Source organism: Salvelinus fontinalis, chromosome 18 (genome assembly GCF_029448725.1).
Source record: "Salvelinus fontinalis isolate EN_2023a chromosome 18, ASM2944872v1, whole genome shotgun sequence".
In the NCBI taxonomy this organism is placed as follows: Eukaryota; Metazoa; Chordata; class Actinopteri; order Salmoniformes; family Salmonidae; genus Salvelinus; species Salvelinus fontinalis.
This window is the reverse complement of record NC_074682.1, coordinates 47,694,092-47,706,232: the sequence shown is the minus strand read 5'-3', so window position 1 is coordinate 47,706,232 and position 12,141 is coordinate 47,694,092. Positions and strand designations below refer to the sequence as shown.

The window sequence follows — 12,141 nt, the reverse complement described above, 5'->3', positions numbered from 1 at the left end:
GTTACGAAACGTTTAGACATTTCTGACGGAGGAAATAATTGATGCTCTTGTTTCACACGATCCATAACTTTTGTAGAACCGGATGTGAGGGGGACTTTAATACTGACGCAATCCGGTACCGTACAACGAAAAAGGAGCGAACCTTGCCCAAAATGGTGTAAAGACGTGAAACCACAACACGCCCATCTTTTAATGAACAAGTGAAAGGCGAGAGTGGATATAACTTCATCCCAGTGAAAGGCGAGAGTGGATATAGGTTTGCAAGCAAGCACTCCCATCCCACTAATTCAAAGGATTGTAGCTAACAAGCTAGCTACGCAACGCAGGTAGGAGTGGCTGGCGCAATCTTTACAGTAAGCTAGCTAAATTGCCTAGTTAGCTACGTTAAGAGCTTGCAGGGAAATCAAATAATACATAGCTAGCAAACAAAATATGTAACACGATAGCAAATGCAATTAGCTGTTAGCTAACGTACTGTTCAATAATATTTTTGAATGTCTGCTAGTTAATTTAGCTTGGCTATGTTAGCTACGGTTTGTTTTCTATTTGGCATTAACTAACAAGCTAACTACCGTCTTGTGGTCATCGTTAAATAAGTAACTAGCTAGCTGTCATCCCACAATCGAGTTGCCACTTTGAAAATTGTTCCGTCATGATATGATTAACTAACCCTAACCTTAGTCAATTACCGAGACAGAGTAGCGAAATGGCTAACTACCTAGCGTAGCTTACCTACCCACCAAACATGCCTACAGATAGCCAGATATCTAACGGTTATGTATCTAATTGTGATATCAGCATAATTATGATTTAGGTAGCTAACTAGGATATCAGGTATTACTAGTAAGAGTACTTGGCTAACTAGCTTCGAGGTGTGTCAATGGCTGCCCTCGAGGCCAGTCTACTAGCTAGATCCTTAACTGAACAAAAAAATAAACCAATATGCAACAATTTCACATGTTTACAGTTCATATAAGGAAATCAATAAATGTAAATATATTAGGCCCTAATCTATGGATTTCACATGACTGGGAATAGATACCTTTAAAAGAAAGTAGGGGCGTGGATCAGAATCTGTGGTATCTGGTGTGACCACTATTTGCCTCGAGCAGCGCAACACATCTCCTTCGCATGGAGTTGATCAGGCTGTTGATTGTGGCCTGTGGAATGTTGTCCCACTCCTCTTCAATGGCTGTGAAGTTGCTGGATATTGACTGGAACTGGAACACGCTGTCATACATGTTGATCCAGAGCATCCCAAACATGCTCAATTGAGGACATGTCTGGTGAGTATGCAGGCCATGGACATTTTCAGCTTCCAGGAATTGTGTACAGATCCTTGCCACATGGGGCTGTGCATTATCATGCTGAAACATGAAATGGTGGAGGATGAATGGCCGTCACGGTATCTCTGTGCATTCAAATTGCCATCGATACAATGCAATCCTATATCGTAACCCCACTGCCACCATGAGGCACTCTGTTCACAACATTGACATCAGCAAACCGCTCTCCCACACAACGCCAACTGGGTTTCACCCATTAAGTGGCCATTGAAGGTGAGCATTTGTCCACTGAAGTCAGTTCAAGACCCTGGTGAGGATGATAAGTATGCAGATGAGCTTCCCTGAGACTGTTTCTGACAGTTTGTGCAGAAATTATTTGGTTGTGCAAACCCACAGTCTCATCAGCTGACTGGGTGGCTGGTTTCAGACGATCCTGCAGGTGAAGAAGCTGGATTTGGAGGTCCTGGGCTGGCGTGGTTACACGTAGTCTGTGGTTGTGAGGCCGGTTGGACGTACTGCCAAATTCTCTAAAATAACGTTTGAGGCGGCTTATGGTAGAGAAATTAACTAAATTCTCTGGCAACAGCTCTGGTGGACATTCCTGCAGTCAGCATGCCTATTGCACGCTGTAAACACATTTGTGCACAAAAATTGAGAAACTTTTTGTGCGCATGGAACATTTCTGGGATCTTTTATTTCAGCTTATGAAACATGGGACTAACACATCACATGCTGCGTTTTATATTTGTGTTGAGTGTATTTAGATTGCTAGCGTGTTCTCATAATAGTAGCTAATCTACCATAATTCATGGTGCACAGGAAAGACAGGCACCGAAAGTACACCCTTTTACATGGTGCCAGTCTTCGGTTCATTTGGGATCAAGACCCAGCTACTTGTTTCTACACAACATAACTGTTGAAGAAATATGCTACGGTGTACTGTACATATTTATTTTAATGCCGCAACGTATTAAACTAACTTTAATCCAACGTGGTCCTGCTCCAGCTAACTATGGAGCCCTCCGAGCAGCAGCAGCAGACGGGCCCAGGCTCTGGCTCTCAGGAGGTCAACCCTGTGTACCTGCAGCAGCTGCGAGAGCTGGACATCCCTGAGGAGGCTGCCAAGCAAGTGGGTTAATTACTGTATACAGGTTCTCTTACATTTCCTGAGATGGTCTGCAGTATATTGTGCAAATCTTCTCTTTGATAATCTCTGTTCGCTAATGAAATATCTCTTTCTCTACTTACTAATGCATTCATAATGACCAAGGAGTACTGTACTTATAATTGACTTTGCAAATCCACCCAATACAGATCTATTCAAAGTCCTTATTTTCGGACATTTTCCATGTCTACCCCTCCACAGGCACTCTTGCACACCCGAAACGTGTCTGCTGAGGAGGCTGCCATGTACTACTTTAACAAGCTGGAGAATGAGGTGCCCATAAGCTAACCTTAGTTTGCACAGGTACAAGTTGATACATTACCTCTCCTGTATCGTGTCTGAGCCCACCCTGAATGTCTCTCGTTCTCGCTTTCTCTCGTCCCCTCAGGAGGAAGGAGACGACGACCTCATGTTCAAGATGGTGTTTGTGGTGAATATGGACCTGGCCATGGGTGTGGGAAAGGTCAGTGTAAAGCATGAAACACCGTCTGACTGCGGATAGCTACTTATCACAGTGGGAGGCCGTTCCTTCTCTTGCTAGAACAAAAGCGGTACCTCCTGCGTGCCGACCCGGTAGCGACAAACTTAGCGCTTCTACTTTGCAATGCTCGTCAGTGGCCAACAACTTGACTTTGAGCCAATCGGAGAGCACAATCCCCGACGTGGGGTAGCCAACTGGACTGACAACAAAAAGGAAAAAGAGAGCATTTTTGCCTTAAATCCATGGATGAGCCAGTCATACTTTATATGCAATGTAGTCTATGGGAATGGTAGCTAGTTAAGTGCACTGCACACAACAAGATGCATTGCACACAACACTAAATACTTAATCCAAGCTAGTTAACCACTGAACCTAGTATTGACAATTAAATCACAATTGATTAGATAGTTTCCATGAAACAGCTGCCTGTTAGTGCAGTGTCACTAGCTATGTTGTGCTAGCTAGCTAAACATTTGGCTATGGGCTGGCCCTGGCGGTATGGGATTATGGAGAGTGGATGATATTTTTTTTTGTCATCTTGCTAGTGAAAATTGCTAGGTAGTTAAGTCGCTGACGACTTTAAGGTCTTTGCAACTCCCCAACGGGCTCGGGAGGCAAAGGTCGAGTCATGCGTCCTCCGAAACATCGCCAAATTGCGCTTCTTAACACCTGCCCTCTTAACCTGGAAGCCAGCCGCACCAATGTGTAGGAGGAAATACTGTTCAACTGACGACAGAGGTCTGCCTGCAGGCGCCCGGCCCACCACAAGGAGTTGCTAGAGCGCGATGAGCCAAGTAAAGCCAGGCCAAACCCTCCCCTAAGCCGGGCGACGCAAGGTCAATTTTGCGCCGACCTATGGGACTCCCAATCACGGCCGGTTATGATGCCGCCCGGGATCAAAGCCGGGTCTGTGACGCCTCTAGCAGTGCCTTAGACCGCTGCGCCACTCCGGAGGCCCCGGTGTGTCTGAGCTTTAAGAAAAAGGGTTGGAATGTGGTGTTTTGTCGAGCTAGTATGCTTGTTTTGGTGTAGTTTGTGTGAACCAGGTGCACAAAAAAATCCCAGTTTGCCCATATTGCTAATGCATTAAAAAATTACATCTTCTAACTGAAAGTGTTTGTTGTATAGCTGGCTGCGCAGGTGGGCCACGCAGCCGTGGGGCTCTACCAGGCCCTGCAGGAGAAGAACAGCTGGAGGGAGATGGCCTGGAAGTGGGACCATGGCGGGTAAGGACCAGACCACTTCCTCATTAGGGCATTATTTGAGACTTCATACTGCTGATCAAATTGGATCAGATAAAGACAGCCAAGATGCTTTTAAAACACCATAATGATGTCTGGTAATGGCAATTCCACCAGAAGGATATCCACATGTGTGTTTGTGTGGTGTGCAGGGCGAAGAAGGTGGTGGTACAGGGGACCAACATGGCCCACCTTTTGGAGCTGCAGGCCCTGGCCATGAGCCTTAGCCTGCCCACATACCTGGTCCAGGATGCCGGACGCACCCAGGTGAGACATGCGCCTCCATTGCGGCTACACTGCTGCACCTGCTTACAGGCACATGTGCCACAATTATGGTTCCACAGCAGCACAGGCGCACAAGCCACCATTACAGTTCCATGTAACTCTGTAGCACCTGTTTACAGAGACACGCACAGCCACTATTAGTATTGAGTTTGACTATCAGTAGGGCTGCCAATGCCATAGACTGTACTGTTGACACGGCTGTGGCTGCCTGTTGTTCAGAAGGCATTATTTGAAGAGAACGATTTGTCAGGGTGGGCCGTGCTCGCCTAGTTTAACATGCCTTAATGACGACTGTGATTTAGGTAGGTAAGCGTTTCACACTGATACAAAACCATTGCAATGTGAAACTGTTAAATGACACTTGAGAGGGGCGGATGCATTCACAAAGACTCACAAAAAAATGAATGAACTTGTTGACAAAGATTGCAACAGCAAATTAAAAATGGTCAATACTCTTATGAAGGGCACCCCATAACATATTTTATAAGCTGTACATAAACACTGAATAGGTCAACTGCCGGTTGACAGATGTCCGCTTGTAGCTTACATTTGTTGACATATGCCAACCGTGGCAAACATTGACTTGTTCAAACAGGTTGCAGTGCCCCTGATAATGTGTTGATACATAATGATTAGTTAAGGTGGTTTTACACTACCAAGTTCACACAAAGTAATCCTTTGATAGTTGAAGACTACAAGAATGCTTGTCTTTTTATAAACAGAATGTGTTGTTTTGTAAGGCAGGATCAGACGGGTACATAACCTGCAAATTGTACAATGAGGTTGAGAAAAGAATGACCGACATTACAACAGAGATTTATGTTCTGTAGATGACAAGGGGAAAAATACACTTCCAGCGTTAAATAAAATAATCTGCATCAATTAAAGACGTTGACCCAAAATCCAGAAACTCAAGTGATTATTTTATTCTAACTTAGTAAGTATTTTCTTAACTGCATTGTTGGTTAAGGTCTTGTAAGTAAGCATTTCACGGTATTCGGAGCATGTGACAAATATAATTTGATCTCTCCCTGGACTGCTGTACTGAAAAGGCTGCAAAAACGGGTCACTGGATGCAGGCCTCGCTCTGCTTCGTTGCCAGTGAATTCTTTATACAAAAATCGGTTTTGAGTCCGGAAATGTGTACTTTTCCACCTAAAACATTTGCGATTATTTTATGGAGCCAACTGCCACAGCGGAAATGAGTAACAACTGCACATGTGCGCCCTCGTGGGGGAGAGACCCTGCTACGTCGGGAGACAATGGACATTGTGTCACTTTGCATTGCAGGATAGAATATCCCCAAAACATTGTGATAAATAAACATAGTGTTTTGGGCTAATGTGAAAACATAAACCCACTAACAGTCCTGATCAGGTTTATGATAAACTTTACTTTATTGAATGATCGCTTATCTAGGCTACGAACTCGTTAGATAACTGTCCATTTGGCCCAGCTGGAACAGAGGTGCGTCTCCAATTAGTTTTTTGGGGGGGAGACAGATTTTATTTTTTACAGGCGGCCAGATTTAGGGCTGCAAACTACTCCTATTACCCCAGAGAGCGCACATGTGCTGTTACCCATCTCTGCTGCTGTGGCAGTCGGCTACATTATAATTATTTTAAGTAATCGCAAATGTTTTAGTTGGTAAAGTACACATTTCCTGACTCAAAACCGTTAGTACTTTTGACATGGCTCTCAATAAGCTTTCAATAAAACAAATTTGTCCACACTTCACGGATTTCTGAATCATGAATTCCCTGGCAACCGAGCAGAGCGAGGTCTGCATCCAGCAACGTCAGGAGTCATGTGACCTGTTTATGCAGCTGTTTCAAGTAGTGATGCACCGATATGACATTTTTGGTCGATATCCAATATTTTCCTTGCCAAAAACCCGATACCGATATATATTTTTTAAACATTGCGGCCTTTTTAAGCATTCTAGTACAGTTAAATAGTTCAAACACACACACATGGATGCAGCATCTCAGTGCAAGAGGTGTCACTACAGTCCCTGGTTCGAATCCAGGCTGTATCACATCCGACCGTGATTGGGAGTCCCATAGGGCGGCGCACAATTGGCCCAGCGTCATCCTTGTTTGGCCGGGGTAGGCCGTCATTGTAAAAAAGAGTTTGTTCTTAACGGACTTGCCTAGTTAAATAAAGTTTACACACACTGACCAAAAAGTTATTTTGTTGGCATTTACGTATGTCCCTATTTACCAGTAAAACAATCAAAACCTATTTCTTTCACTTAGTTGCTGTGCTGTTTCGTTGTTCAGTCATTTCATTCTCAACCAGGATTGATATTGAATGCTGTTTGGGTCTTTGCGTGTCAAAATATATACTATTTAACACTATTTGGCGTGTCAAATAACACTATTTGGCGTGTCAGGACCTGAATATGACCCCACGTCACATAATAATTTAACGTGTTCATAATTTTTTTTAGTTATTACACATTGATTACACTATCATTGGTATTTTGTCACAACGATTCATCGATACGTATGCTATGATGCTGGTCAAGTTGTCTCGCGCACCTACAGTGCTGGTCATTTTAAAAATTTTAAAATAGCTCATGGATGCAAACAATGTTCTTCCCCAAAAACATAGCATAACGACAATCTGTTTCAGTAGTTAACTATAGAGCTAGGTGTCATCTAAAATAACCCTAATTTATAAGACTGTTCTTATTTGATTAATGGTGGAAGGACCATCTATGTGAAGCTATCCACAATAGTGGACTTTGCGGTTAGCCTTCAAAATACAAGTAGGGCATAATTCTACTATTTGCATTACTGTCAATGGCATACTTTTATTATTGTGGCTAGCTTCACAACACAAAACCCGGTGCGGTTGAGCCTCGCTAGCCAGATGAAGCTAGCTGGCTGCTAATAACGTTAGCTTTGGGTAACAGGGTAAAGTAGCTGGCTAGCTTTCTTTTCATTCATTTCAATTGGCAAACAACAAGTGGCAACCTAGCTAATACTTACTCACAAGGATTCCTAAATCATTTCTAAGAATAATGTAAATGACTGCAGGTTCTACTGGTCATTGTTTTCAGGCTGATTGTATTGGTGCTAGGTACCAACCTAAAGCTAGCTACCACAGAAGTTGCGGTCGAACAAATTATGCTTCATTACCAACGCGGTATTGTAAACACGTCATTCGTGGCCGGTGTTTGCTTGTTTGCAGACGTTTTTGTACAGCTTTGAGAGTGCTACTGTATCTTTTTTGACAAGCAAAGACCCAAACATCATTCCATAGCATGTATGTCGTGAAGCTAATAGCAGTGAGCAGTACTGTTTAACTCCGGTAGGGCAACATCTGAAAAATAGTGCACTTGGTTGTGTATCGGTGCTTCACCAGTCGGTGAAAGACATCACCCACGACAGAACGATTGATTGTTAAGGGCAATGGATTCCATTATCTTGGCTTTAATGGGTTTGGCCTTTGAGTTGTTTTGCAGATATTTTTTTTACTCTTTCAAATGACTGCTCGACTTGTGACTGCTCGATCCACACAGCAGACATTGTGGGCTAGTTTAAGAATGCTGTGTTGCACGTGTAGCGCAACATTTTACGTGGCGCCGTTGTGTTATATAGGTATGCACGTCGGGGCGTGAAACTAGACATCGACCGATATTTACATTTTTAGCTAATATCGGCTGATACCGATATATCGTGCATCCCTAGTTTTATGTACAGCACTACAAGGAGAGAGGGGAAACTCCACTGAACTAGTTTCAATATAAGCAATCACTTGGGAGTTTCTGGATTTTGTGTAAACTCAGTAATTTGCTATTAAAATTAGAAGTTATTTCAATAAATGTCATGCCTAGTCTTCCCTGGTTTTCCACCCACCTTTTGTTGCGAGTGCAACCTATTCCTACCCCCACCCCACGCACAAGGATGCTAATTTCAATTCTATGACCTTCTGCTTTTTGGCAGGTGGAAGCCGGCTCACGCACTGTCCTGGCCATTGTTGGAGAGGAGGAGATGGTGAACAATGTCACTGGAAGTCTGAAGCTGCTCTGAGGGACTAAACCAGCTGTGGAGGTGCAGGGCTGTGCAATGCCACAGAGGCAACCAGCAGAGGGCAGCATCCCCCTAAAAGCAGAAGGGTCTCAGCATGCAAGCGCAACAATGTAACGAAAAAAAAGAAAAAAAAGAGTAAAACAACCAGACATGACCCAACCACCAAGATGAACATTCAGCCATTTTTTTTTCTGTTCCCTGTCCGAGCCACTGACTGGAGAAGAGATGTGTATAGAGTTGCTCATGTCAAGAGGAAGGGACTGGTTACTCAAACCGACAATGTTGAAGCCAGTTTGAACAGTTAAGCTATTTAAGAGGCATGGCCATTACTGTATGAGAGAATGGTATCCAATTTTTATGAAGCTGGAAGTTCATGGCATCCCATAATTCTGACTCACAATTTAAAATATGATTTGATGTATTGGGGGGGGGGGGGGGGGGGAACAAGGATAGAACCTAGTATTTTGGTGTTTGTTAAATACTGTTATTGTAATTCAAGCAGCAAAATATATAAATGTAATAATCCTTTTTAGATGTAGGATCTTCATGTGAAAGTTACTGCTTGTCAGTAAGGAGCGCTTTACTGACACCTTTACCATTGCGTCGATGTGTAAACGTATACACATGTATGTATGCGACATTCTCCCCCAAAGACCCTGCCCCTTAGAAATGATAACACTACATACTGACGTCAAATGGCCGTCCATTGCTTTTATGTGCATCCGTCCAGGCCATATATAATCGGTGGCATGCCAGCAACATTTCGCACAATCACTGTTGGAGTTTTTTTTTACATTTGTTTTGGAGGTTTTTTTTCTCCATTTTCTTTTCTTGCAAAAAAGGATAAGGTTGACTCGACTTGCTCTGAGTTATAATTCCTGGACTTGGGGGTTTGGCGTAAAAAATAAGTGTGAGGAACTCATTGTATGGGTTAAAATAAGCTGCTGTGCTTGATGCTTGCACAGGTACTCTAGTGGATTTAATGGTTTACACAAGTGAAATGTTTTGTGTCATTTTTAAAACTGCTTTGAGGGTAAATGTGTTGTCTTTCTCTACGATGTAGTCTAAAAGATGTCTAGCTATGACTTCTACCTAATCAGTATAAATATCTAAGCTGGAGTAGCAGTTACAGGAGAACAATTAACTGCAACAAAAAAAAATGATACATTCTTACAGATTTAAGCATTGGATAACCAGATGCCTAGGATATGTGTCTGTTAAAACAACTCATTGTTCATCACTTAAGCAAAAATGAGTAGTATTTTGTGAGCATGTGATGCCATTTGGGACTGTAAATGGCTCTGAAGTCTTACTAAATATGGAATGGGCTTATTTAAATGGAACTGACATGACATGCATGTAACAGTTATGCTGATTTTTTTTCTCTTCTCCTTTGCGTTAAAGAGACCATGCAAAACACCATGACTGCATCCATTTTTTATTTTGTGTTAGCACTTTGATACCTTCCGGTGTTACACAACAATTTGTTCCTGTTTTAAAACCAAGGAGCCCATTAAAAATTACTCCTGACCAAGTGAAGTATTTATTTCATACCCTATTATACTTTCATTTTTTGTAAATTACATTTCTACCCCAACATGAAAATGTCATATGGTACAATGACTGCAATGATTTGTTTATTAACATGATTAAAACTACTAATGTTGCAAGTTCTTCCCTGCCACATTTCAGCTCTGAGTGGGGAAAGTTCTAGGGCCTATTGCTTGGTTTGGCGCTATGGTTAAGTGACCAAAGGTCATGTGACATGACTATTGGTAAATCTAGCCTGTGCCTCGCTATTACACAATATAAGTATTGAAGACAGCCTCTGTGTTGCACGGAACAAAGGTTATCTTCTCTGTACAGGAATCTAACTTCCCATAGCAATCAACCTATCGGTTTATAAAAGGGTGGAAATAACTTGGAAACTAGTGTGACATGATTTTATTAGTTGTGTAATCATTCTGATGAGCGTTTTTAGACTATAGAAATACGCTTGATAAGGCTGACGTGCGCTACAGCATCTCTCTAATGGCTGCCGCGGTCACGTCATGTCGGATTGATCGGAGGAATGTCTTGGACCGTTCACGTGTTCCGAGCGAACGCAATTAGAAATCCAACATTGACGGCCGAAATCGCGGCCAGCATGTGGGAAAGATCGTTGTCCATGAGAATATACCCGAGTTTCCTAGTCGTAATTACAAGGGCATTCATGTTCACTTTCCCTAGTAGCAAGCGAGCTACCATTGGCAAGTAATGCCGCGTTCCTGTCTTGTCGGAAACTCGAGCCCTCCAACTTAAAATTAACGTAAATTATTTACGTTGAGCTTCCAATTGATTTATTCTGGTACATCACAAGTGGAAACTCTGGATCCGATTATTCAGCAAGTCGGATATTTCGGAGTTTCCGAAATAAGGTATATGGTCGATATCAGCAGAGCAGGGGAACCCAAATACATAAATAAACATAGCCTGTACGTCAAGAATGTAGGGATGGTCTTTCAATTCAGCCTGAACGATGAATAACAAGGCCCTAATAAAATTGAAATGTAGATTTTCAAATGAATGAATGTTGGAACGTTCCATGCGATTGAGCAGTATTCCAGAAGAGGCCAGTGGCAACTATAAAAGAGCTGGGACCTCACAGATCTATGTAGACAAAACCGAATGAATCCTTGATTTATTCAGTTCACAATCTTAATTATCATCTCGCAGAAATATACGTATGTCAAAACTAAAATGGATCAGTTCTATTCACTAAAATGTCATCTGTATGCTTGTGGTTACGTGTGTTACCTACTGTGAAACTGCATTGGATAGAATAGAATTTCTGAGTAAAATTAACAATGTATAGATTTTAGAAGCGTGAAACATGAACGTTCTATCTTGCAGCCGTCTCCGCATTTTGGACCATTGCAACAAATGACGTTTGCATTTATCACTTTAGCTAATCCAAATTCTTCTCTCAGGTCCATGATAAGAAATAAAGAAGCCAATCGCATGTAGTCTTAATTCTATCCATTAATCCTCAAACGCAGTAATTTATTTAACGATGAAGAATAATGGAAGCGGAATCTTCATCCATGCTTTACATGTGCTCGTAAACAAGGTCAAACGCGAAAAGCAGAATGTAGCCTAAAATCGCTATAATCGAAAGAAAAGTATATTTATTCTGAAACCGCTATCGAATGTTGGTTGTTTATAATAAAATACGATCTGATCACATACATGAAAAGCCTATTCTTCTCGCCAAAACTCCCTTATTGATAATGACGAGCCATTCGAATAGATGGAATTTTCGTGAAGTGTGTCCTTTGCTATCCCCTCTAAAGAGTGTAGTTTTGAATTCGGGCTGCGCAGTATGAGGCACAGGGGTAATACGAACAACCCTGGTCAATTTCCCTGTCCAATCCCTTGCCAGATCCTACAAGAACGACACCTCATATTCCATTCATGACACTTTAGGTGGGGCTGACCTCTGTCGTATTCCCTGGTATGGGGCACTGGAGACCCCGTGTAGCTAAGGTTGGCTACTCTGTTTCGGTATGTAACGAAGGCTTTTTTCCTTTGCGTTGAGAATACATACATAAAAAATACATTCAAGCAATATAATCCCTCTATAAAATAATCAAATAAATCCTCG

At 42.3% G+C, this 12,141-nt stretch overlaps 1 protein-coding gene across 2 annotated transcripts; it reads left to right on the top strand.

Annotated features, from left to right (window-relative positions):
• Positions 1 to 229: 229 nt before the first annotated feature.
• LOC129815663 (probable peptidyl-tRNA hydrolase 2) lies at positions 230 to 8,633 on the top strand. 2 transcript variants are annotated; one of them, XM_055869664.1, is made up of 7 exons: positions 230 to 326; positions 2,293 to 2,415; positions 2,653 to 2,724; positions 2,840 to 2,914; positions 4,061 to 4,158; positions 4,326 to 4,440; positions 8,412 to 8,633. In XM_055869664.1, the coding sequence occupies exons 2-7, from the start codon at positions 2,299 to 2,301 to the stop codon at positions 8,496 to 8,498; spliced, it is 564 nt and encodes a 187-aa protein (XP_055725639.1). In that variant the 5' UTR covers positions 230 to 326; positions 2,293 to 2,298; the 3' UTR covers positions 8,499 to 8,633. The 2 variants fall into 2 exon arrangements, with proteins under 2 accessions (XP_055725639.1, XP_055725641.1); XM_055869666.1 differs by having other exon boundaries at positions 230 to 353.
• The last annotated feature ends 3,508 nt before the right edge of the window (positions 8,634 to 12,141 follow it).

Excerpts from the sequence above, each read along its gene's own strand:
- LOC129815663 (XM_055869664.1), top strand. The coding sequence starts at position 2,299 with ATGGAGCCCTCCGAGCAGCAGCAGCAGACGGGCCCAGGCTCTGGCTCT. Across the intron at positions 2,725-2,839 it reads TTAACAAGCTGGAGAATGAG|GAGGAAGGAGACGACGACCT; the intron begins GTGCCCATAAGC and ends TCGTCCCCTCAG. Across the intron at positions 4,159-4,325 it reads TGGAAGTGGGACCATGGCGG|GGCGAAGAAGGTGGTGGTAC; the intron begins GTAAGGACCAGA and ends TGTGGTGTGCAG.